The sequence below is a fragment of the Rhinolophus hipposideros genome, assembly GCF_964194185.1.
Source record: "Rhinolophus hipposideros genome assembly, chromosome: 21".
NCBI classification, from domain to species: Eukaryota; Metazoa; Chordata; class Mammalia; order Chiroptera; family Rhinolophidae; genus Rhinolophus; species Rhinolophus hipposideros.
The window spans coordinates 47,888,845-47,916,580 of record NC_138067.1 but is presented as its reverse complement, the minus strand read 5'-3'; the positions used below and the strand labels follow the sequence as shown (position 1 = coordinate 47,916,580).

Sequence of the window (27,736 nt, the reverse complement as noted above, 5' to 3'; positions counted from 1 at the left end):
AAAAGTGCTTCTGCATTCTTTCCTGGTTATTTGGATTTTACAGACAAGGGAACTGAGATTCTAGAAGTGTCCACAAAGCTTCACAGCCATAAATATCCGTTCTAAATCTTGAAGAAAATGTGAGGGTAGTTCTTGATATTCCTACTCTAATGCTTTCTCGACCAGAAGCTTTATATATTTAAAAACTTTATATATTTTATATTTATATATTTATATAAAATATACATTTTATTTATATATTAAAGTATAAAAATATTAATGTATATTTAGATATTTACATAAAAATATATTTAAATGTTATATATTTATATTTAATTTATATTTAATTTATATATTTATGTAAAATATATAATTTGTATATTTAAATGTAATGTATAATATGTTTAAAATATATTTTATGTATATATTTAGATATTTACATAAAATATATTTAATTTATATCTATAAGTATATATATACATGTATATGTGTGTATATACATGTATATACACACATATGTAGACACACGTATATATACATATATACACATATATATGTGTGCATATATGCACATATATATACACACATATGTGTGTGTATATATATACATTTATATGTATGTGTGTGTGTGTGTGTGTGTATATATATATATATATATATATATTTAATTTTTTTGCTGGCATGTGGAATCATCACCCACGCCGATATTTAAGCCAAAACCCTAGAATGTGTGCACAACTCCATTTTCCTTAGCATTCCCCACCCCTTTGTAATAAATCATTAGAAGTCCTATTGGTTCCATTCTCAATATAGACCCTAAATCTATTTCTTTTATTTCTAATTCTGTGATCTAATCCTTCCGAGGCTCTACGTTCTTCCACAAAAGAACTGGGGATCTGTGGTTGTTGTGTTACCCATGGCCATGTTTGACCAAACAGATCAGCTTTCACTTAGATACAGGTGTAGCTTTCTCACTTGGTCTTCTTGCCTCCTTTCTTGGACCACAGTCCCTTCTTCAAAGAACAGCAAACTTTTACGCACGTAAATTATGGCTTTTCAGCTCTAGACCTTTAGAATGAAGATGGTCATGACCTAGTCTCTCCCCACTGTTCAGTTATTCCCCTACCAGGCCCTTCCGTCACTGTGCTCTAGAATGTTCTCATTCCCATCTCAGGGCATTTGCACTTATAGTTCCCGTGCCTGAAAGCATCTCTTTCTACATCTTGGACTGACTTCTTCTCATGATTAGGGTGTCAACTCTCATGCAGAAGTCTGCTGATCCCTTTCCCCCTTCGGAAGGCATCTTCCATCTCTTTTGTGTCATCCTAGGGTTTTTATTTGTGTATATCATCACACTATTTAAATTTTGCTACCTTTTGTAACTTGCCACCACCACACCCACCTACCTCCCAAAAGTTAGACCCTTGAAGGCAGAGATTGTCTGTTTTGTTCAAGGCGACTTCACTATTGAATAATTCCTAATGCTGACATTCCTTCTGATCGCTGTTGTGTTTTGCCATAGTTCTCTGTTTAGTCCACAGAAAAACATACAGAGAGAGGATGAAGGCTAAAATGCTGGTGGTGTGGGACAATATCCCTTGGCCGGAAGACCATATATACCTCCGCGATGTGACAGAGAATGAGCATGAAGCACTGAAGAGCCTGGTGTATCCTAACAGGACTGGAGCCCAGCCCCAGACTATAGTCTTGGAGGGGATGGCAGGGGTTGGGAAGACTACGCTGGTGGTGAAGGTCATGCTGCATTGGGCAGAGGGCTTTCTCTTTCACCACAGGTTCTCCTATGTTTTCTACATCAGCTGCCATCAAGTGAGAGAGATGAGGGACACCACCTTTGCTGACCTGCTTTCCCAGGACTGGCCCAACTCACAGGCCCCCATTGAAGAGTTCATGAGTCACCCTGAGAGGCTTCTGTTTATCATTGATGGCTTTGAGGAAATGACCATGCCTTCCAACTTGGCTGACAGCCTGCCATGTACAGACTGGTACCAGCAGCTCCCGGTGGCCAGAATCCTATTCTACTTGTTGAAGAAAGAACTGGTTCCCATGGCTACCTTACTGATCACAACCAGGGACGGTAGGAGAGAAGATCTTAAAAAGTTGTTACTAAACCCCCGATTTGTACTAATCTCAGGGTTCACAGAGGGAGACCAGGAGGAGTATTTCTTCAGGTACTTTGGGGACCAAGACAAAGCCAGGAAAATCTTGCATTGGATAAGAAATAACAAAACTCTATTTTATTCTTGCTCCGCCCCCCTGCTGTGCTGGATTGTGTGTTCCTGCCTGAAGCGACAGATGACAAGATGTCCTCATTTCCAGCTGAGCGCCCAGACCACCACCAGTCTGTATGCCTATTTCTTCTCCAGCTCATTTGCAGCAGCAGACTTCAATTGGTCAGGGCAGTGGTGGCCAGAGCAATGGAGGGCCCTCTGCTCTCTGGCTGCAGATGGGATGTGGTCTTCAAACTTCACATTTGCAAAAGAGGACATAGAACATTGGCACCTGCAGGCATCGCTCATTGATTTTCTCTTCAGGCTGAATATTCTTAAGAAGGTCAGTGACTGTGAGGATTGTATTACCTTCACTCACCAAAGTCTCCAGGTGTTTTTGGGGGCTATGTTCTATGTACTCAGGGGAACAGAAGGATCTACCGGGGGTCTCTCAACTCATCAAGAGATGAGGGTACTACTGAATAATGCCTTTGCTGACAAGAACGTCTACTGGCATCAAATGGCTCTTTTTTTCTTTGGTCTCTTAAAAAGAGACCTCGTAAGAGAACTGGAAGATACTCTGCATTGTAGGCTGTCTCCCAGGATAATGGATGAATTGTTAGAATGGGCAGAAGAGTTATTGAAGTATGACATAGTCTCCTTCCATTTTGAATTCCTCATGTTTTTTCAGTGCTTATATGAAACACATGAGGAGAACTTTGTAAAGCAGATTTTGGATTACCTCCCTGAAGCTGACCTGGACATTTTGGGGGACCTACAACTTCGAGTTAGTTCATTTTGCCTAAAGCACTGTCAAAGGTTAAGTAAGCTAAGGCTTTCTGTCAGCTGTCTCAACCCTCAAAAGGAGTCGACTTTCAACTGGGAAACTCTGGGGTGAGTAATGCTACACCATTTCTTTACCCGCATTCTCTCATCTTGACATGCTCTGTCCGAGTTCTACCGTGAAAAACGGGGGCTCTGCTGCTGCTGCTGTGTTATAAATGGTTGTGATTGACCAAACATCGTAGATCAGCCCCAACCTGTGAGAATATTTTCCTTTAGTTATCATTGTGGGTTCTCTGGCTTCTTTAACTGGCCGGTTTAAAGGTAGATCTTCTATCTCAGATGCAGCCTATCGAAAGTTTATGTGCCAGGCATTGTGCTGAGACATCTTCTAGCATCGAATTGATGCCCATAACGGAATGGAGGGGAAACTGTTATTGCCACTCACAGATGAGGAAACTGAAAGATGGGAACCCAATTTGCTTATATCCATGTGGCTGTTGAATACTCAGCCTGAATCAGTGTGCCCAGCTCTCTGCCTCTCAGAGCTCTAGATCTTAATCAAAATGCTGGATGCTGCTTATTTGAGTGTGATCTGGGGTGGGAGCAGGGTAAGTGGTGTCAAGTAAATGCTAATGTTTGTTCTGATGAGTTTGTCCCTTTGTCTCCTGGAAGAAGTATCCTGGAAATACTTCACCTACTTTGGCTTCTCATCCTATGACCTTGTGCCATCACTGATACTAATGACTTCCAGTTTAGGAAATAAGGAAACCTCACTGTTCTGCTAATTATTTCAGGTCCCAGAGATGTTTTCTAAACTTTTCTTGTAAGTAGAGCCTGCTACATGTGTTCTCAAACCCTTGTTTAACCCTCAAACCTGCAAGAAGTACCATTTCAATTTTGGTTGAACATATTGAAATTTTAAGAAGACTAATTTCTTTGTTTTTACCCAGATTGGAATATTAGTAAGGTGATGTATCTGGAGTAATAAATGTTCAGTATATACTGGCTGTCATTTACCCTGTCTTGGAATGCCTAAACCCTGAATAAAGGACTTTATTTAGGGAGGGGCCCCTGTTGGGTTGTGTCAGTAAGTGCTCTTACTACAAAGTGTTTTTGCAAGGATCACCCCATTTCTTTGAGGATCAGTACTCCACCAGTGTCATTTCTCCCTCGACACACCATCACCCTAAGGCTTCCATGAGACCTCATGCCTTCTCCAAAGGTCACAACACATCTTCTGATGTTAAGGTCATTTCCTATTTCTCTACAGCACAGCTTCTTACTGCTTTTCCTCAGAGGTGTTTAACTGCATATTAGAATGAACTGGGAATGTTAAACACATACAGCACACACACTTCAGATTGGAAACAATTACTCTAACCAATGCTACATTCTGGGCTCACAGAGTTGATGTAGATTAGGAAATTCATATCCTTCAGGTGCTTTAGGAATGTTCTTTGTTCGACTTCCCTCATCTCATCTGAGGTTAAAAAAAGTATTACTTTAATGCTCTTTTGCTCTTATTAACATTGAAAGCCTACTGTATTGGGGAAATTCTAAATAATTAGAATGCTATTAATTCTAAATATTTACATGAATCTAATCATCACAAAATCCTATGAGAGTAAGTTTTATTATGCACTTTTAGAACATAGAAAATTGGAGCACAGAGATGAAATATTACTAGCAGGGGAAAGCGTTCTGAATTCATTTTAGGTCTGATTCACTTAAAGTCTGAATTTTAAAGGATTATACCTGTAGTCTACCTCACTTCACTTTATGTGGTTGCTTTCCTCCAAAAACAATTGTTGAGGATGGCAGAAATTACACATCCAGTGTTTTGACATCTATGCTTTTTGGGTTACAGATCTCCATATCCAGAATGCTACAGAATTTTCACACCATTTGTTAGGGTATCTTTTTGCCTCCTCTGGGTGTTGGTTGAGCTTCATTTACTCATCAGCCTTCTCTCTCTCCCTCATAAAGAATGAGTCTTGTCAATTCCAAGATACATCAGTGGGAGGATATTTGTTCTGTGTTCCACAATGGGAACCTGAGTGAGCTGGACCTGAGTAACAGCAAGCTAAATGCTACATCTATGAAGAAACTCTGTTATGAGCTGAGAAATCCAAGGTGCAAACTTCAAAAACTAACGTAAGTGTGATATTCTCACTGTTTAATGAATCCCAGAGGAGACTAACCCTCTTTTTTCCCTTCTATTTACTGCAATATGAATTTGCCAGAAAGTAAACTAGGTGCTCAGGAGAATTAAATAATTGTGCCGGTATTAGTGAAGTTACTACTTAGGCGAAGATGATTGAAATTTATAAAAAATGGCAGTCATGAGTGATCTTGCCCTAGAGGTACATGTAAAGCAACAAATTTTTCCTTAAGACCTCCGAGTGAGGCTGCTATTTTGAGCTGGATGTGAAGGAGTGGAGAGCTTCTAGGATGTTATAGGGGCATCTCTATCTCAGTTCTGGGGTTGTGAACAGAGAACAGAGCAGATGAATTCCTGCCTTCATAGAGCTTACATTGTGTTAAAGAAACACACATAATGGTCAGAATAGTATTTGAGATGGTGACAACTCCCAAAGCAGAAGGAAATCAGTTCCTTAAGAAGGGCCTACTCATTGGAGCTGAAACATAGTTTTTTGAATTGACTTTATTCATTCTCTAGCATGATGTCAGTAGACATTACAGGGTCTCAAATCTGGCTTGAAGATAGGGAAGAATGAGCAGATGGAGGTGGACCTTGTGGGAGAAGCCAGGAAGAAATACTGATAGAGGACAGAATGAGTAATGCTTCCAGTGGAATTTGAGATGGCATTTGCTTGGATGCTGGAGAGTCTTGGCCAACTAATTGTATCCTGCTCTTCATCCACAATTCCATCATACCTTGAGGTCTAAAGATTCAGACACGTGCTGATTCAATGAATTAAGAGCAGAAGATTCGGCAATAATGACTATTCTCAACTTCAGTGTGTTGAATGAGCTGGATCAAATACATGGGAGGCAGGCTTAAACAGTTGTCTTTTTTCTTTTTCCCCCCACCCCATTTTGATTCTGTCACTTAATCCTCAAGATAAGGAGAAACAAGCTCAAGGAAAAACAAGAGGCGTTTCCTCTCCAGACCTCTCAGGGTTGGTATGGGGGGGGGGGGTCACCTTCCTAGAAGACTAGGTGGCCCCAGAACTTTATTTATTTATTAGTTTTAGGTGCATAAAACAATGCAATAGCCATACATCTACACCCCTCACAAAGCAACAACTCCCCTCCCCCAATATGCTATGCCTCTGACATCATATAGAGCTGTTACAATTCCATTGACCCTATTCCCTATGCTGTACCCTAGGACTTCTTTTTTTTCACTGTTCAAGGTTTATTTGGTGCTTTTGTTGGTATGACACTAGGATAGTTGGCTGCATTATTAATATGTAGACTTTTCATTTTACATTAGTCTCCAGTATACGCTGATATATATAGTACATAAAATAAGATCCCTTAGAACATGCAATTTTGGATTTATACATTGGATCCCTAGCTTTGGGATTGGAGAAAAAAAGTTGGACTAGGCACATAGGGTAAAGGAACCCGAGTTATGTAACGCACAGTAAACACACATCTAGTTTGAAGGGCAACTGTAGCATCATGTGCAACATTGGCAGTGGTGGCGCCTCTGAGGGGGTGGAACTATTCCACACTAACCAGTTTAGGACGAGGTAAGTACCATGCAGCATCAGGATATAGCTGCAGGGTTTTATGAACCATTCCTATTGCTAACTTTAGAAAATTGATGTTTTCCCTAGGCTGTCTTAATAATTACTGCTTTAGTACAGATCAGATAAAAAGGACAATATGCACAACCTCCAACTAAAATCCTGTTGTGCCCTACACAGTGAAATGACACGACATTAGAAGACTTTAAAACTGCAGCTCTTTTTGGATCCCCCAAAGTGTATCTGCACTCTTCTTCAAACGGGCCTCTTCCTCAGGTGTTAGAGTCACCTTCACAACATCTGAGATTCTATTCTGTCCCAAGATGCAAGGAACTGTAAGGAAGATGTCATCTTTTATTCCATAGAGATCCCTTAATCATGATGGAAATTCGATGCACCCGCCTAAGATTCTTCATCATACTTTCTGCCAAATCTGCCATGAATAGTCCAATGGCTCAGAATTTGTAGCCTTTCAGTTTGATCACTTCATAAGCACTGTCAACCATCTGTTTGTGAACTTCTTTCCACTGTTCCTTATCAGCATCAGTGCCTAAATTAGGGTGCAGAGACTTCAGGGAGACACCAGCAACATTCACTTTATACAGGCACACTTGAGTCTCCATGCTCCCCAAGGACCCACCCATGACAGCTTGATGGGTGAACTCCCAGCCTTTCCCCCATGAGATAATGGAACCGGGCTGAATCCAGATTTCAACCACTTCCAATAACACGGTTTTTGGGAAAGCTACCAATCTTCCAAGCCACATAGGTCAAGATATCCACTGGATTGGAAACAATAAGCAATTTGCAGTTGGGGCTGTATTTGACAACATTAGGAATGATGAATTTAAAGATGTTTACGTTACACTGGACCAAATTAAGACGGCTTTCTCCCTCTTGTTGATGTGCCCCAGCTGTGATAATCACCAGCTTGGAGTTTGCAGTCACATTATAATCTTTGCCAGAGATAACCTTTGGAGTTCTAAGGAAAAGGCTGCCATGTTGGATATCCATCATCTCTCCCTTCAATTTGTCTTCTGTGACATCAACAAAAACAAGTTCATCTGCCAAGTCCTTCTTTAGGATACTGATGGCACAGGCCATGCCAACAGCACCATCCCCAATGACTGTAATCTTATTCTGGGGGCTTTGTTCTTCCTTAAGAAGATTCACAATCAGCTGATCCTTGAGAGTTGCCATATTGAATTTAGAACCAAGAGGAATCCAAGTTGAGTGACGTCCAACAGTTGACTCTGCTTTTCCCCCTGCTGCTAAACCTTCCGAGTCCCACAACTCCTAGTGCCCTAGGACTTCTTAATGGCAAATTGGGGTGGGGGGGAAGCTTGAGTAACTCCTGACTTCATATATCCAACTGAGAGTCTTGGCTAACTAATTGTATACTAATTGTAACTAATTGTATCTTTGGGGAGTATACCATGACTCAAAAATCAAATTTTGGGTTCCTCTTATATCTTCTACATCCTTGAGGGTCTCTGTGTATGTTTTTAATGGTAGAAAGGCAAGATGAAGAAATAGTCTCCGCTACACACATCCCAAGCTAAGCTTTCTCACTGCTTCTCTTCTCTTCCTCAGGTGCAAATCGGTAACCCCCGTGAGAGTTCTGAAAGAGCTGGTCCTGGTACTTTATGGTAACAGCAGGCTGACTCATCTGAACTTGAGCTCTAACAACCTGGGAATTACTGTATCCATGATGATCTTTAGAACGTTGAGACACTCAGCCTGCAACCTCAAGTATCTGTGGTAAGTCTTTGGTTTTCCAGATCTGTCCCCAAGGTTACCCATCAGTTTGATGACTCTTGGGGAGAACAGGAGTGAGCATGGCTGTGAAAGGTACAGAGAAAGATTAGCAAAGGGGAAAGGTACACGGGTGTGGAGCAGTGGTTCTCAAATTTTAATGTAGATCAGAACCACCAGGGCGGGTGTTAACACACAGATTCCTGGAACTCATCCCTGAGCTACAGCAGGTCCGCTGCAGGGCCTGATAATCAGCATTTGTAGTAGGCCTGGAAGGGGTGCTGGACCGTGGACCACACTTGGAGTAGCATTGACTTGGAGGCTGTCCTGCCTCTGGAAGGGACAAGGAATGGGGAGAAATCAGCTTTTGTTCATGGAGCAAGGCGGCCTCTAACTGAAAACTACTCTGCCCAGGACTAACTGCCTGTCTGGGGACCTCTTTGCCAGGTTGGAGTCGTGTGGCCTCACCTCTCTGGTTTGTCGATGTCTCTTTCTGGAGCTCAGCAAGAACTCCAGTCTGCATTTCCTCAGCCTGGGGGACAATGACCTCTCTGATATCCAGGAGAAAGGACCGCAGAAGTCTTTTGACACGTCAAAGTGTGCCCTGAAGGAGCTGTGGTAACTCTTCCTGCTTTGAGGGGCAGAGCCAGGGCAGCAGTGGGAGTATGTTTTGGGGAGCCTTGGGGATCCCCCTATTGTATTTACCTATTCTGTTGACATACTTCTTTTCATCTTCATCCTTCCCACCTTGTATCGATAAGTATTATCAATTGCTGTGCACAGACTTAATTTCAAGGCTCGATATGCAAGATATACCACTATAAGCCAGGATGGAGAAGTTAAAGAGTTTTATTATAAAGCGAAAGTAAATAAGAAAAGATAGAGATTAGGGGGATATATTATCATACTACTAACAAGCAAGGAGGCAACTTATTATACTACTAGGGCCCAGTCAATTAGAGTTGTAGAAACAACACCGGCCCTTCATCAGCACGGGTGAAATATCTTGTAGTAGCAGAGGCAGCCCAGGGAATAACCGTGCCTGCCTTTGTTGTTCTGGGGTTTTTGAGGACTTCACTAACAACAGTGACAAGGAGCCAATAAGCACACATGTCAGCAACACAAGGAACTGGTCCAGGATCTGGCTAGGAGCCGGGGTCAGTCCTTGGTATGAGATTAGATGTGCCAGAGCCTGCGAAGGTCAGACTCCCCATACTGCACTTTTCTTGGTCCTTGGGAGGGTAGCCAATCGTCCCAAGGCCAAGCACATATCCAAGTCGCTGTGAAAGTTTATATCCCTAAATGTTCAAAGGGAGTATAACTCTGTCCAGCCTCTGGTAATTTTCGTGCCCAAAATCCCAGAGGGACTCATTTGGCATCCTGCTTTTGCCATAAGCTCCAGTTAGCATACCCAGTATCTACAGTAACCATTAATTCTAAGGGTTCCTCTCTTATTGGCCAGAGATCTAAGGCTGCTTGAATTGCAGCGTTTGCTGCTTTAAATGTCTTGTCCTGCTCAGCTCCCCAGTAAAATTTATATTTTTTTTCTAGTAACTCTGTACAGAGGTTGTAAAATCTGACCTAAATGAGGAATATGATTTTTCTAATATCCAAACAAGCCTATAAATTTTTGAGCCTCCTTCTTATTCTGGGGTGTTGCAAGGTCTAAAATTTTCTGCTGGGCTTTCAGAAGGACAGCCTTATGCCTAAAATTCCAATGTATTTCCAAAAACTTGACTTCCTGAGCTGACCCCTGGATTTTGTCAGGGTTAATTTCCCAACCTTTCTTTTTTAAATGTTCTATAATTTGTTCTAAACAATATCTTATAGAATCTTCAGTGGAAGCTTAGATTAGGATATTATCTATATAATGAGTGATTAAAACTGAGGGGTGGAGAATGTTGTGTTTATCCAAATGTTCAGCAACTAGTCAATGGCAAATGGTAGGGCTATGTTTGTAACCTTGGGGTAACCTAGTAAAGGTATATTGACGCCCCTGCCAGCTGAAGGCAAATTGTTCCCATTGGGATGGATCGATGGGAATAGTAAAGAAAGCATTAGCCAGATTAATAATAGTATACCAAGTACCGAGATGAGACTGAATACGCTCAATCAAAGTGATAGTATTCGGTACGGCAGCAGTCAGTGGGGGAGTGACCTTGTTCAGTTCCCTATAATCTACTGTCATTCTCCAAGACCCATCTGACTTCTTTACTGGCCAGATTGGATTGTTCCAAGCTGAAGTAGTAGGAGTCATTACACCAGAATTAACATAGTCTTTAATAGTTTGAGTTATTTTATTATACCCACCAGGGATACAATATTGTTTGCTCGTAATAGTCTTTGTGGGCTCAGGGAGATGAATGGGGTCAATGAGCAATTTGCCTAGTATAACAGAATGCATTTGCAAAGCTCTGATTGCAAAATGATAAGTCCCATCTTGTAGTTTAAGGGACATTCCCCTTAAAATATCAATGCCAATTATATACTTAGGAATGGGGACTACTACCACCGAATATTCTCAGCAGGGCAAATTACCTGTGCTTAGTTATCACCTTAATTTGTTTAGCTGGAATTTTATGGCTACCAAGACGTGAGATAGTAATTGGGGTTCCTTTAAATTTGGCTGGGTTCCTAGAAATCAAAGAGGCCTTGCTCTAGTATCTATAAGTGCATTAGCCACTGTGGTGGACCCATTTTTCTAATGTAGTGTTATTTGTATATGAGGGCGGTAGTCCTATCGGTGTATTTCCTTAATTCATGGGACACCTGAAGCTTAGGCTCCATCCTATTCAAATTTGCAAAGGTCCTTAACATGATAAAGCCCAGTGGGTGGAGCAGCGGGCAAAGGAACCAAGTGTGTGGTAGGTCCTGTTTCAGTTTTTTGTACTTCTACTTGATTGACTCACTTTATTTTGTCCCGATATAACTGTCACATATCTGTGGTGGGAATGCCATCTAATTTGTCCGGGCTCATCCCAGCCTTTAATAAGGCTTGAAACATTTCTTTTCGGAAGACCCGATTGTTGTTACTGAGTCCACCAAAGTTATTGGACTTTTCCCTATTGTCAGTGGCATTTTGCTTTTCATTAGTCTATTCTCCCATATCTCCTACTTCTGATATCTTTTCCAGAATTTGATCAACTGGTTGCCCAGTTTCTGCTAGCAATAAAGTTATTATAAGATGCTTATAGGCAGGGGGTGCCATTCGCACAATTAAATTATGATGTGAGGCGGTTATGGGGCTGGCCAGGTACTGGTCAGCTTGTCCTAATATAATTGCAGTTTTCATTGCCTCCCCCTTCAGACGGTGCATGCCATCCCTTATGGTGTACCAGGGTCGTGTTTCAACTGGCCAGGAAGTATCAGTAGCATATTGGGCTGTACATCCGCAGGCCACTAGCACTAATAAAGTAGTTGTTGCACCTCCCGCATGTTGATGATCACAGATGGCTGTCTTAACAAAGGGGTTGGTAGAGATAGTAATAAAGCGGGGGGCATCCACACTATCTATACTAATACCGCCTGCCCCAGTAACAGCAATTCTGCTGATCCAGTTAAGTAATTTCTCTCCCAGTTTTTGGGAAAATTTAGATAAGATATTATTAATTTTTTGTTGGGGGAAGTCTTTATTAATTACTAGCAAGTCCCTTTGTCTATTGGAGATCGGCTCCTGTCTACCCTGTAGAGGCTTAGCCTGCAAAGCCGGGGAATGTTTTTTCTCATCGTATTTCCTGGCTTCCTCTTCCAAGTCTCCCCAATCTACATCATCATCAGTATCATCCCAAATATCTCCGTCCCGCTTATCAGGGTCCCAGTCAGCCTTGGCCGAGGCCATCACTGCATGCACTTTACGGGGATTCACTCTACTTCTCCTTTTCTTATATTTGTATTGAGCACACCACACAGCAGCTTTCTCAGCTACCGTTTGATAGCCACGGGCCTGGTCACCTAAAATATAGTTTTGACATTGTGGCATGGCCATCCTGCCTTGTAAATCAGTAGTCTCTTTTTCCAGATTACATTTTTCTTCAATTAAGGTATTAACACGTTGACACATGGGGCGATAAGCAGTAAGCAGAATCCACCCTCGCCTTGCCACAGAAACCGATTCCCCCCCTTTTCTACAGGGACAGTCCTCAATACCTCGAGCAACTTAGAGGGGTTGGCAGTCTGTAATTTGCCATCCCAGTTTTTACTTAAACCAGTCCCTATTGCCCAATCCCTAGCCAGTGAAGCAAACTGAGGATCTTCCCACCCGGGACCAAACATCGCAAGTTGCACAAAAAACCTCACTTTTCTTTTTAAACAGAGGCATTGTTTCGGGGGTTGTGCATCCCTGTTCAGGCACCACCTTGTATCGATAAGTATTATCGATTGCTGTGCACAGACTTAATTTCAAGGCTCGATACGCAAGACACACCACCACAAGCCGGGATGGAAGAGTTAAAGAGTTTTATTACAAAGTGAAAGTAAATAAGACAAGACAGAGATTAGGAGAATATATCATCATACCACTAACAAGCAAGGAGGCAATTCATCATACCACCGGGGCCCGGTCAATTAGAGTCGCAGAAGCAGCACCGGCCCTTCATCAGCAGGGCGAAATATCTTGCAGCAGTAGAGGCGGCCGGGGAATAACTGTGCCTGACTTTGTTCTCCTGGGGTTTTGAGGACTTTACTAACAACAGCAGCAAGGAGCCAATAAGCACACGTGTCAGTAACACAAGGAACTGATCCCGATCTGGCTAGGAGCCGGGGACAGTCCTTGGTACGAGATTAGATGTATCGGAGCCTGCGAAGGCCAGACTCCCCATCCTGTACTTTCCTTGGTCCTTGGGAGGGTAGCCAATGCTCCCAAGGCCAAGCATGTATCCAAGTCACTGTAAAACTTTACGTCCCTAAATGTTCCCAGGCAGACCTTCATATATTCTATCCCTTACACACCTTTCTCCCTAGGCTTCAATCTCAGCCAGTTTTGCCCTCACCCAGACTGTGGGCCTCTTGCTTGCTGGCCTCTTTGGTTTAACCCCTAAGGCTTCTGCCAGCCTCCCCTAAACCCAGTGGCTTTCAACTGGGGCAATTTTGTCCCTCAGAGGACATTTGACAATGTCTGAACATATACTTTGTTTCCACAGTTGAGAGGGGATGATGTTTCTGGCATCCAGTGTATAAAGACCAGGCATAACCAACATCTTACCATGCACTGGGAGACCCCCCACAACCCGCGTGACCTGGCCCAAAGCACAGTAGGGCTGAGACTGAGAAACTGTACCTTGACCTACCTTTTCCTCCTTCTTGAAGCTTTTGTTTTTCACTTGATTGAATCTTGCCATGATGTTGGGGTCCCAGACTGTGGCCCAACTGAGGGTTTGAGAAAGAAAGAGAAAGGAGGATGGGTGTAGATGAGGCTCACCTTGAATCTGCACCTTCCACAGCCTGGAGAAATGCAACCTGTCGGTGACCAGCTCTGAGGGGCTGGCGTCACTTCTCACCAGCACTGCGAGAACAACTCGGCTGTGCCTTGGGTTTAATCAGCTCCAAGATGATGGTATAAGGTGGCTGTGCACTCTCCTGAGTCAACCCGAGTGTGCCTTAGAGAGATTGGTGTAAGTTCTTCTTGGTTCCAATTCTATAAATGAGCCTCTGGGAGGTTCAGCACCGGGGAGAATGATGGTTCCTTCTTTGGGGACCCACTTAAATCCTTGAAAACTAACATGTATTGAGCAGTTATTCCATGTTCTAGGCATTGTTGTAAAACACAGATTGAGTAGCACCCCAGGTTTGTTGAATCAATTACTTGGGGTTGTGCCAAGGAATTCAGTTTTAGCAAGGACAGCGGGAAATTATGGTTGTTTTAGTCAACCCAGACCTGAGCTCCCATCTCCAGACACAGAGCTGGCACCAAGGTCGGGGTGGGGGATAAGACAGACATGCTTCCTGCCTGTGTGGAGGATGTAGTTTCATGAGTGAGATACCAAAGAAAAGCCAACAGTAGTGCAGATATGAAGAAGAATAAAGAATGAGTAGACCGAGTGTTGGGGTTGGTTTCCCAGTAAGGTCTCATCTCACCATCTTATTTGAGGAGGTGATGCTTGCAGACTTGCAAAAAAGACAGGATGCCATACACAGAGAGAAGCAACAGGAGGGTTGGCCTGTTGGGGTAGGAACAACAAGAAGACATGTATGGCAGGAGTAATGTGAGTGGGGCAGGGGAATGACAGAAGATGAAGTTGCAGAGGCAGGAAGATGTCTGGAATATGCTGGGGCAGTGTAGGAATCTGTGTTTTGTTTGGGGGGAGATGAAAAGTCCTCTGGGGGTTGGAAGTTGGATAGTGACATCTCTGAAAAGTCACTGAGCCTGCCCTTTAAGGGTGGACTCCAATGGGGGCACAGAGGGAACAGAAGCAATTCCCTGAAGGTCAGATGAGACAGTGTGAGGGAGTCGGCCTAATGAGGTGTAGAATTTCAGGACATATTTGAAGGTAGAGCCAGTGGGACTTGGCGATGGATGAGAGGTGGATGAGAGGTGCAGGAAAGGAGCCCAGAACTCCTGCAAGTGATGGGCTTGGGCAGCTGGGGGAAGGGTGGTGTCATTTTCTGACACGGGGAGGAGTGGAGGAAGAGCAGCTTTGGGTGTACAGAGTGTAGACTGGGACATGGGGGCGGGAAGTGCCTGTTCATCTGCCACGTGGAGGTGTCATGGGGGCAGGTGTACGTGGGTCAACAGGGCTCCAGGGCTTCACTGGGCAGGGATGAGGGTCCATTTGCAGTGTGATTATGCAGATGTTTTCCTTGTTAGCCATGTCTGCTTCCTGGTGCAGTATGAAATAGATGGAGAGTTGGGTTTTCCTGGGATCAGGTATTGTGCAGGTGGGTATAAAAGAATGGAGAAGGCCAAGGGTCTGAGGTCCATCTGGCGGGGCGATTATGGTAAAAGACTATGAAGTCTGAGCCTGGGAGCCAGAGGTTGGCACTCACCTAGCACTGTGTCACAAGGAACCAGAATATTAGTAAGAAGTTAATGCAAATATAGCATGGACTTATATTATACATGTACAATTATTTGTTATATTTATAATATAGTCTAAAGTATATAATATAATTAGGTATGTTATAATTATATTTATATACTTTAATATATAATTTATGATATGTCATATTTAATGTGATATATAACTATATAAAATATTTAATAAATAACATTAATAAATAACAACATATTTATTAATATATTTATAATCATAATGTATTCTCCATATAATAACATTGAATATAATTTAAATTATATTTAATAATTGAATATATAACCATATTATATGTAATATAAGTAATATGTATCATTTATATAAGATTTATTATGTTATATATAATATATAATGTTATATGTATATAATACATAATGTGATTATATACCTATATATCATGCATGTATCTATGAGCTCACATATTATATGTAATATTATATATAATTGATATAATATGTAAGATATGTTACACAATAACAACAGTATATATTACTTGTAATATCTGTTATATAATACCTGTAGATCTACTATATATATATATACAATCTCTATATGTTATATATCTCCTATCGCTTGTAAGTACTGTCCCGAGCACTTTGCATGCATGGCTCATTGGCAATCATCACACCTGTGACAAGCCATCATAGTCTCCACTTTAGAGCAGCAGAGCTGAAGGACGACACAGCTTGCCAACAGCAGTTAGTGACAGCTGAGTGGCATCTGAACCCAGGACTGGCTCCAGAGCCTGAGGCTCATCCCCAGCTGCCTCAGTACCACTGAAAATGTTTTTCCTCAATTAATTTTAATTTTTACTTAAATTTTTTAAAATTCTCACATTAAACTTTATTTTTTCGACATGTAAAAAGCTGTACATACCGAAGGGTGCCAAAAAAATGTACACAAGTGGACACTTTGGTCAATGTTGCTCTAGCAGTAGTTTGCCATAATCAGAAATGTCTGGACACTGAAGGTAACCACTTTGAGCACCTCTTGTAATTGTAGAAGTGCAATGTGACTGGTATTCATCTTTTATTATCGGTATATGTTGAGTATTACAATTTTAATAGTTTTCCTTTCTTAAAATGTATGTACATTTTTTTGGCACCCTCTGTATTTAATGTGTATAACTCAGTGAGTTTGGGAATAAGTTACAGCTGTGAAGCCATCACCACCATCAAAGCCGTGGGCATGTCCATCACCTCCCACAGTTTCTTCCTGCCCTTTATTATTATTATTACAGTTGTTGTGGTGGTGGTAACACTTAACATAGGATCTACCGTGTTTCCCCGAAAATAAGACCTAACCAGAAAATAAGCCCTAGCATGATTTTTCAGGATGACATCCCCTGAACATAAGCCCCAATGCATCTTTTGGAGCAAAATTTAATATAAGACCTGGTCTTATTTTCAGGGATTTTAAGCATATAGGCAGCATTGTTAGCTGTGGGCACAATGCCATATAGTAGTAGCTCTCCAGAACCTATCCTGCTTAACAGGAACTTTGTACCATCATTCCTTTATCTTTGTTTGAAACCCATCCCTAACTAGATGGGGACATTCTTTTCATGCTTGTTGTCCAGTCTGGAACTGGACAGGAAAATAAGCAAACAGATGCTCAACACATCCCGGGCTAGGGCCCAAGGAGACACTGTGGTGAACTTGGTAGGGGTGGGTGCTGGTGGCTCGGGCTCTGGGTTTGGGCTGCTTTCCCAAGCATCTGTCTCTGGCTCTGCTCCCCAGGCTCTGGTTCTGCCAGCTTAGTGTGCCCGGTTGCAGGTACTTGTCAGATGCTCTCCTCCAGAACAAGAGTCTGACGCACCTGAATCTGAGGAAGAACCACCTGGGAGATGAGGGGATAAGGCTTCTGTGTGGAGCACTGAGTCGTCCAGACTGCAGCCTGCAGAACCTGGAGTAAGTATCATGACTCCCTCTCGTTTAGTGGGCGGCAGGAGCACCCTGTGAGTGGACCTGCAAAGTCCTGGGTCCCAGGTGGGGTGTGCGTCCTGGGTGCAGATGTGATTCTTGGTGTAGAGGAGCTTAGGTTTGTGGGAGGTGGTGGGTAGGGTACTCGTAGGGAGAAAACTGGGGTGACTGTTAAGGACCAACCACAATGTGTGTTGGGGTCTGCAAGATGACCCTCGGGTTTGATGATTCACTAGGACCCCAAGAACTCTGCATGCAGTCGTTTGTGACTATGACTTGTTACAGTGAAAGGAGACAAAGCAACATCAGAAAGAGAGGGTGCATTAGGCAAAATCTGCAGGAACCCAGGTGCCAGCCCCCAGGAATTCGCTCCCAGCGGTCACCCAGGACCACTTTAATACTCCCAGCAATGAGCTGTGACAACACCTGTGAAATGTCCACCACGGAAGGTGTGACCTACATACTTGGTGCTCCAGATTTTCTCCTGGGCTCTGGTCCTATGCACACCTACCGAGCCCATCCCATGATCCCAGACCTCTACGAGGAAAGCAGGGGTTCAGCATAAACCACGTTTGCACAGCTTAGGCACAGTGAGTCACTTTTATCAGGGAATGGGGGAGTTCTCCTGGAATCCACGTTGCCAGATGCCGACCAAAGGCCATCCTCGTCAGCCGGCCTTTCTAAGGACAGTGGCCAGGCATGATCTGCCAGCAATCTTGCACACTGTGCCTGTGTCTGATCTTCTTTATTCCGTGTCTGATAAAGAAGTCAAAATGAGCTTTGGGTCTCCCTAGTTTGCCAGTCATAATATAAATGATTTTGTATATTATGTATGCCTGTGGATGTTTTTTAACATAGAGACCATATCTGTCTCAAAAAGGCTCATGACCCCTCAGTGGAAATATAGATGGCAGTGGAGGCTATCCAAATAACCACAGAATAGTGTGCTAAGAGATTTGGAAACCTTTGTCTATAATTTTTTAATTAATAATAATAGTATTGGAAATATTTTAATGGCCAAACATGTAGCTGAGCCATAATTAGGTACAGTAGAATATTCTTGCATTGGTCATGGCACCCACATGTGCCTACATTTAAATTAAAATTAATGAAGATGAAATTTGGTTACAAATTCAATGCCTCAGTTACACTAACTACATCTCAGAGGCTTGGTGGTCACATGTGGTTAGTGGCTATCATAGTGAACAGTGCAGCTACAGACTATTTCCACCAACATCATGGAAATTTCTCTTGGACATTGCTGACTCAATGGGAACCAAAGATCAGATAAAACCAGGTCCCACCGATGTCCTCCAACCACTTGCTTCCCCTCTTTTGGGGCCACCAGTGTTTTCAGTGTCTTTTTTATTTTAATCCTCACAGAGGTCTTCTGTGCATATATAAGTGTGTTTTTACTCAGCTTTCATTCCCATGAAACATGCACCCCAAACAACATATCTGAGAATGTTGCATACCAGTACATGACAACCTTAACTCTTTTATGATGACATAGTGACTTGTTGAATGAGTGTACAGGTTATGTCTATCTCTCTCACCTCTCCCTCTCTCTGTCTCCTCTCTTATCTCTGCCTCTCCTCTCTGTCTCCGTGTCTCTGTCTCTCTCTGTCCTTCTCTTTGTCTCCTCTCTACCTCTCTCTGTTTGGTTGTTTCCAATCTTCTTAAAAAGGTATAAAAATTATACAATGTATTTCTGTGCCTGTATCATTTTGGACGTGCAAACATGCTTGTAGAATAAGTTCCTAGACCTAAAATGGCTGGGTGAATGGGTATCTGCAATCAAAATTTAGCACATATTGCCTAATCGTCCTCTACTAACACTGTCACCATCTGCCAAGAGCTCACGTTATCCACACCCTCGCAGTGTCACTGAACCTCCTTGTTCTCCATCAATTTGAGGGGTAGAGGAATGGTAGCTCCATCTACTTTTTATTTTTCCATGGAAATATTGAAACCGGTGCAAGAGTAGAGAGAGTAGCGTGTAATGTATTCCATTACCCACTTCACCAATTGTTGATTCATGGTCAGCCTGCTTTTGTCTAAACCCTCAATGACACTCTCCCCTCAAGATTATTTTGAGGTCAGTCCCCGGGGTCATATTCCTTATTTGTGAACTCAGAGTTCTTGTTTATTTGTGTCTCTGTGAATAAGAATGAAGTTGAGCACTTTTGGAATGTTGAAAGTCATTTGTGCGAACTTTCTTCCAAATGAAAAACCTGTTGATAAAACTTGAGGACTGTTTTTTTCCCTATTGGCTTTTTTTCCTATGACCTGTAAGCATCCTTCACTAGGCAAATTAGCCATGCTGGGTATGATGTGCATAGATGTTTATAGAGTCAGCAGTTCCCTTAGACAGTTTTAATCATGTGGGTATTTTTCATGTAGTCAAGCTATTCCTATATGGCTGAAGCTTGTTGCCTTATGTTCATTTGCCTTCTCCACCTTAAGGTGTCACTCTTCCTTGTTTCACCTCCCTCCTCCTTCTGTCTCTATCTCTTCTCTGTGTCTCTGTCTCTCTGTCTTCTCCTCTCCTCTCCATCTGTTTCTCTCTCTCTCTCCCTCTCCCCCTCTCCCTCACCCTCTCCTTCTCTCTCTCTCCTTCTGTCCCTCTGTCTCTTTCCTCTCTGTCCTTCTCTCTCTCCTCTCTGTCTCTCTCCTTTCTCTCTGTCCCCTCTCCCCTGTCTCCCTCTCACCTCCTCTCATTCTCTCTCCAAACACCCGAATTCCTCATCCTGAACTCCTTTTGGTACCATAGCTCATTCTTGGAAGTTGAGGTCTGCCCTATGTGAGATTTTGGTATGTTTTCCAGCTCAAGTGTTGAGCTCAGAGGCTGAGACACATGTTCTGTGACAGCAGAGGGGAGCCCTCGCCCCTGTGGTGAGAAGCAGCTCTTCCCAGGACAGGCCTTTGCGGTCCCTCCTCTCTGTGTGTCACAGGGAGCTGGAGGACCAGGTGTGGGGACCTCCTAACCAGCTCTTCCTCTTTCCTGGGCTCTGCTGTCTCTTTTCCTTGGCAGAAAGTGAGGTGGGCTGGAGCTTATAAAGAGGGCTCGAGGATGATTTCCCTCCTCCTTTTCTGTCTTTATTTTGCAGTTTGTCAGAGTGTTTTGTCACAGCGGAGGGCTGTGGGGGGCTGGCTGAAGTCCTCAAGCACAATCAGAATGTGAAGGTTTTAGATATTGGGAGAAACCGTGTCCAGGATGACGGAGTGAGGAGACTGTGTGAGGTTCTCCACCGTTCGCAGTGTGCACTGAACACACTTGGGTGAGTCAACGCTGTCCTTTTGCAGGAAGTCCCCCTGTCCCCCCCACCACCTGTTACTCCTGGGTGGGGACAGAGTAATATGTGGTCACTTTGGGGGCAAGAAGAAGAGACATGATGAGGGGCAAAGTTTTACTTTTAAAAATCTCTTTGCTGATAGATATTCTTTCTTTCAATCAGTACATTTCGGATAGAAGATGCTGGGGGAGGTGACATGCCCCCTGCCCTGTCAATCTTCACTCTCTAATGTGGAGATGGATCTTTTTATTATTAATTTTTTTAGGTTATTTTCTAAAATTTATTTTAGTTATACTTGACATCCATTAATATTAGTTTCAGATGTACAGCATAGTGATTCAGAATTAAGATGTTCAAATTGGCACTTATAAAAGAGTCACAGGGCTGTAAAGTGCAGCACAGGAAATGTAGTCAGTAATATTGTAGTAACGACAGATGGTGCCATATGGGGGAGCACTTTGTAAGGCAGGTGGATCTTAACCACAATGTGACATGTTTGCTCGGTAAACTAGGATGGTTTAGCATCAAGTAGTAGGGTTTAAGGTTTAATGTGGCTCAAATGTAGCCCCTCTTCACACAGACAATGGTTTATTGTTCTCACAAACTGCTTAGGGGCTGGGGGAGGACTGCGCTGAGGAAGCTGGGTTTTGAGATGAACCTTGAAACAGGAGTCTTTGTCCCCACCCCCCTTCCAGTCCCCAAAAGGAAGGGAGGGAAGAAAGTCCTGGCAGAGAATGGTGGCATGGTCAAGGGTCCAGAGGTGGAACAGAGTGATGGGCTTGGGAAAGGGAAGGACACCATGCTGGGAAAAGTCCTGTATGGTTTGAGTGTTTACTATGTGCATGGAAATGGGAAACCCATGACAATTAATCACTTCATGCTTCAGTGGGGAGACCCTAGGAGGGCAGGAACTTTATACCCATTTTATAGATGGGGAAACTGAGGCAAGGAGGTTATTTAGCTAAATAACGATGGGAACAGGGACCCAATCCAAGTCTGATTCAGAAGCCAATTCTCCCTCCCCCACCCCCACCAAAGCTTTATTGAGAGATAATGGACACATAACATTGTGGAAGTTTTAGGTGTACAATGTGATGATCTGATACACTTAAGTGTTGCAATACGATCGTCACCTTAGGGCTGATTTGATACACATCATCTAATTACCACTTCTTTTTTTGTGTCGTGAGAACATTTATGATCTACTTTCTTGGCAATTGTCGAGTATATAATGCAGAGTTATTAAGTATAGTCACCATGCTGGACATTACATCCCCAGGACTTATTCATCTCATGAATGGAAGCTTGTACTCTTTGACCATCATCTCCCATTTCCCGGCCCCTGGCAACCATCACTCTAATCTGTTTCTATGAGCTTTTAGATTCCACATATAAGTGAGATTATACAGTACTTGTCTTTCTCTGTGGAAGCCCTGCCATATACAGTGACATGGATGGACCTTGAGGGCATTGTGCTAAGTGGTAAAAGTAGGAAGCCAATACTCTGCCACTTCCCTAACCTTTAAGAAGTATCTCTGGGGCAATATTCTTTACCCTGTAGGTAAGGAAGAAGCCACCAGATTTATACAAGCAAACCAGGGTCATATTTCTGCCTAAAAAGAGTGAGGGTCTGGTTTTAAGCCCTCACTCTCCAGGTGCTTTTCCCCAGAGGCAGAAATGAGTAAAACATTTGCAGCAGTTATTGCACCGTCTTTACTGAGAAATCCCTTCCTGATTTCCAGTTTGCTTCCATCCAGTCTCATTTTCCAGCGTGGTAGCCTGAAAGCAGGTTCCTGCATAACCACATTTGTATGCACAGGGTTCCAGCTTTACCATCTAGGCCAGGGGTTCTCAGTCTTGGCACTCCTGACATTTGGGGCTGAATTTTGTGAGGACCATCCTGTCCACTGTAGGATGTTGAGCAGCATCCCAGGCTCTACCCACTCGATGCCAGGAGCACCTCCCCGGTCCTCACACATCCCCAAATCTCCTCTGTGGGGAAAAACCACTCCTGATTAAGCAACACTTGTCTAGAAGACTGAAGGAATACTCTTAAAGGTATATGTTCAAGGTCAGCGATATACTTTATAGCTGGTGGCATTAGACCTGAGATGCTGGGACACAAGTGTTTGACAGTGGGGCCCATGTTTTTCTCATACCATGCTCTTCCTGTCCATTAAATGGCACCTTTACCTGGAAGCATCCTCTGGGTCCTACCCAGCCCCTTCCAACCTAAAGAAATAGATTCCTGCCCTCTACTCGTCATGCGTTGGTTTTGTATGTACAGCCACATGTCACATTTTTTTATACATTCAGGTGGAAATCCCTGCTGTGAAACTGACATAATACACATTCACTGTCTTCTTTGTATTCCTAGTAGCTAGCCAACCACATGTTCAGATTTTGTGTTCTTGAACTTAGAAATAAGATGGACGTGTGCAATAGTGTTAGCGGCTTCTCTTTTCCATCTTTCAAGCTGGCAGCCCTCCCTCCAGCTGAACTGCTAAAAGCCTCTGCCCACAAGCTCATAGGAGCTCGAAACTGTCTTCACCCCTCTGATTCTCACCAAGGGAAAAATGGTTGAAGCAGATCGCCCAGGAAAGCTCTTCATTGGTGGCCTCAATACAGAAACAAAGGAGAAAGCCCTTGAAGGAGTATTTGGCAAATATAAACGAATAGTAGAAGTACTCTTAATGAAAGATCATGAAACCAACAAATCAAGAGGATTTTCTTTTGTCACCTTTGAAAGCCCAGCAGATGCTTAGGATGCAGCCAAGACATGAATGGAAAGTCCTTAGATGGAAAAGCCATCAAGGTAGAACAAGCCACTAAACCATCATTTGAAAGTGGTAGACGTGGACCACCTCCATCTCCAAGAAGCAGAGGCCCTCCAAGAGGCCTTAGAGGTGGAAAAGGAGGAAATGGAGGAACCAGGCAACCTTCCTCACATGCAGGGCGTATGGATGATGGTGGCTATTCCATGAACTTTAACATGAGTTTTTCTGGGGACCACTTCCAGTAAGAAGAGGACCACCACCACGAAGTTGGGGTCCTCCCCTTAAAAGATCTCCTGCAGGACCAGTTCGCAGCAGCAGTGGAGTTGGAGGAAGAGCTCCTGTGTCACGTGGAAAAGATAGCTGTGGAGGCCGGCCTCGAAGGGGATACTTGCCTTCTTATAGAGATGTTTATTTGTCCCCAAGAGATGACAGACACTCTACTAAAGATAGCTATTCAAGCAGAGATTACCCCAGTTCTCATGATACAAGAGATTATGCACCACCCCCAAGAGATTATACCTACCGTGATTATGGTCATTCCAGTCCACATGATGACTATCCACCAAGAGGCTGCAGTGATGGAGATGGCTATGGTGGTGATGGTGACTATTCAGATCATCCAAGGAGGTTCCTACAGGGATTCACATAACAGTTATGGTAACTCACGTAGTGCTCCACCTACACAAGGGCCTCCACCATCTTATGGTGGAAGCAGTTGCTATGATGGTTATAGCAGCTCACATGATGGATATGGTGGAAGTTGAGACAGTTACTCAAGCAGCCAAAGTGATCTCTACTCAAGTGGTCGTGATCAGGTTGGCAGACAAGAAAGAAGGTTTCCCCCTTCTATGGAAAGGGGGTACCCTCCTCCATGTGATTCCTACAGCATTTCAAGCGATGGGGTGGTGGCCCTGGAGGAAGCCAGTCTGATAGAGGGGGAGGCAGAATTACATATTAAAAGCAAAACTTTGGACCAAAATTCCTGTTCAAAGAAACAGAAAGGAACCTATTCTGTCACAACTACCCAAGAACTACTAAAAGATAATTGTTACCTTTTTTAATTTTCCTGTTAAATTCCCCTTCCATAATTTTTATGTTCTTGTGAGGAAAAGCATAAAATATGTTTAATCTTATTTGATTTTTATGACATTGTTTTGAACAAGCAAATGTTACATGTGTTAAGACTTGTGTTGTAATTTTTCAAGTGTCCCTAACGGTCACTTTCTGATTTTTCCCAGTAAATGAGGCAAACCAACCTAAGATCTTCCACAAACACCTAGCCATCTAAAATGGAGAGATGAATCCCTCTGCCTATGCAAACAAGCTAGCTATTAGAGAGTGATCGGGAGTATACTACTCTTAGGGTATCACAGTCTTCAAACTGAAATCTCAAATATTTTCACTATGAAAAACCTGAGATCGGGTGCTGATGTAAGGAAAGTGTTATTCATATTTTGGCCATATTTTGCCTTTCTGACATTTCCTTAGGAATATACAAGAACCTCCCTTTCCCCCTCCCCCAATAAGACCATTTAAGTGGGTGTTAATCAGTTACAAAATACTAAATAAAACGTATGGCCAAAACCAACCATGAAGCAAGAAAAAAAAAAGAAGATGGAAAAGGTGTAATGAAAGAGTTGTAATGCTATTTTAGGCCTTTCAAGGGCCTTATAAATAAATCACATCCATTTTATACTAAAATTGTTTCTTTCATGTTTGGTCAGGTGAATCGTATTTCTCCCTCTCTAAGGTGTCATCTGCTTTTATAGGATTTGTGTACAAGGTGTGATCAAAAGATACGGTGAATGTTTAAATAAAAAAATTTATTACAGTAAAAGACACATTGTCATTAATCCCCCTCAAAATACTCCCGCTCTCTTTGAGCACATTTATCCCATCATTCTTGCCACTTTCTAAAGCAGTTCTGGAAGTCCTCTTTCATGAGTGTCTTTATTTGCACTGTTGTGGCTGCCTCCATGTCTTGAATCCATTCAAAACATTTACCTTTCATGGTCATTTTGACTTTGGAGAAGAGCCAGAAGTCACATGGTGCCAGATCTAGTGAATTAGGTGGATGAGAACACTGTAATGTTTTTGACAGAAATTGCCGTACCAGAAGTGATGTGTGACGTGGAGCCTTTCTCATTGTGATAAAAAAAAAATACTGTGAATGCTGCTGCCAAGTGCCATCCAATGGAAAGGCAGGGATCTTCAATACTAAAAGCAGCACATCAAACCTTAGTAACACTCTGTGACAAGAAGTTTCAACTTGTTCAGTGCAGTCAGTCAGGTATGAGCTGTGGTTGAGAGAAGGTGTGTTTTAAAGTGTGCCATAAATCACCCTCCATTATGACAATGCTCTGTGTCACACATCGCTTCTGGTATATGGCAATTTCTGTCAAATAAAAACATTACAGTGTCCTCATCCACCTTATTCACTAGATCTGGCACCGTGCAACTTCTGGCTCTTCCTCAAAGTCAAAATGATTCAGGACATAGAGGCAGCCATGACAGCACAACTGAAGATACGAAAGAGGACTTCCAGAACTGCTTCAGAAAGTGGCAAGAACAACTGGATAAGTGAGTTCGAAGTGAGAGGGATTAATGGCAATGTGTCTTTTACTGTAAACATTTTTAATTTAAACACTCACCGTATTGTTTGATCACACCTCATATGGATTAAATGAGTCCGGTGTGTGCTAAGCACTCTGCTATTCACCAGTCTGTTTTAGTAATATTTTTCCCCTAGACCTTGTTCCAGTTTTACTTCTAACTTCTCAATCTTGGTCGACCATCTTTAATGCTTCCTTCCTTGACTTGTGTTGTAATTTTTCCACCCCCTAGGTTGGAAAAATGCGATCTGACCTCTGCTTGCTGCCGGCATCTTGCCTCCGTTCTCAGAAGCAGTAAAAGCCTGGTGAATCTGAACCTTTTAGGAAATGACTTGGGGTCCGATGGAGTCAACAAGCTGTGGAAGTCCCTGAAAAAATCAAAGTGCAAACTACGGAAACTCGGGTAACCCCCACTGACTTTTACAGGAGGAAGCACCTGCTAAGATTTGGGGATGGATGGGTTAATGTTTTAAAGCAAGCATCAAGTTTACCTTGAATTCCATTTCCTAGGACAGTGCTGACCAACAGTACCTTCAGTAATGATGGAAATGATCTCTGTCTGCATTGCCCAATAGAGTAGCCACTAGCTGCAGGCAGTAACTGGGCACTTGCAATGTGAACAGTGCAACTGAGAAACTGAAGTTTTCACTTTCTTTAGTTTGATTAACTTGAATAGCCACAAGCAGCTAGCAACAACCATATTGGATGGCACAGTCCTAGAGGCATTAGGGTATTTGAGGAGTCGCTTCATCTTTCCCATTCTCTAGTGCCTACTTTATTTCACTCAGCAGACATTTACTGAACAACTTCTTTTTCCGTGCTGACTGTGGGTCAAGCACGATGGTGTGGTGGACAGTGGGAAATAAATGGATGTGAGCCTTGTCCTCATGGGTCTGTATTCTCCCCAGGGAGATGGCAAATCTGAGACCTATGAAAACAGTGTTAGTTGTCATAAATGCTATGAAGGAAACTCTGGGTTGTGGTACAGAAAACAAGGGTGGTCAGAGTGGTAAGGAAAGGCATGTCTGAGGTGACGTCATTGACCCTGAGTCCAATGAGACTAAAAGGAGGAGTCCATGTATCAGGAAGGGAACATGGAAAGTGACTAGAGATGAAGAGTAGAGTGTCCTTAGGAAGCAGCAGTAGCATGCACAAAGGTCCAGAGAGTATTTAATTAGAACACTCTATGTATACCTCAATCAGTATTCTGGAAATGATGTCAGAAAGATATTAAACAGGTACATTTTAGCAGAAACCATGTCAGAAAGCAAGGAACTTTGCCTACTTGGAAGTTGGTCAGAATCTGTACATGAAAGCTTGTTACCAACTTCACATCGAAGTAATGCATTTTTACAAGAGTTCTGGGCTGGTGACCACCGGAGATGGACATGTCTCCCCTTACCCATTATGTATGTGTGCAATTCAGGTTGTAGAGGGGATTTCGGGCCAGGTACCCAGACACTCACCTCTTCTCAAAGAAGGGAATGTGAGGACTTTACATTCAAAAGTCTGCTAAGCATAGACTAATAACACAAATGAGAGGAATCAGATTTATGCACACGCATAGCAGTGACCCGCGTTATTCTGCCCTATGTCTATTTTGTCATCTTTCCCAAGGATTTTCCATCTCTTTC

At 42.8% G+C, this 27,736-nt stretch overlaps 1 protein-coding gene and 2 pseudogenes across 3 annotated transcripts; 2 read left to right on the top strand and 1 right to left on the bottom strand.

The window, feature by feature from the left end:
• Positions 1-1,551: 1,551 nt before the first annotated feature.
• Positions 1,552-26,509, top strand: NLRP13 (NLR family pyrin domain containing 13; the record flags this gene model as incomplete). The annotated part of the gene is made up of 7 exons (XM_081031563.1): positions 1,552-2,852; positions 4,980-5,147; positions 8,306-8,473; positions 13,906-14,076; positions 17,235-17,405; positions 20,528-20,698; positions 26,335-26,509. 7 exons carry the CDS (start codon positions 1,552-1,554, stop codon positions 26,507-26,509), a joined length of 2,325 nt encoding a protein of 774 aa, XP_080887689.1.
• LOC308489491 (L-lactate dehydrogenase A chain-like) lies at positions 6,918-7,912 on the bottom strand (annotated as a pseudogene). Its single transcript has 2 exons — positions 7,669-7,912; positions 6,918-7,494 (listed from the first exon to the last, which is right to left on the bottom strand). The product of its transcript is annotated as an L-lactate dehydrogenase A chain-like (transcript).
• Positions 23,290-24,448, top strand: LOC308489485 (RNA-binding motif protein, X chromosome-like; annotated as a pseudogene). Its single transcript has one exon. The product of its transcript is annotated as an RNA-binding motif protein, X chromosome-like (transcript).
• Positions 26,510-27,736: the final 1,227 nt, after the last annotated feature.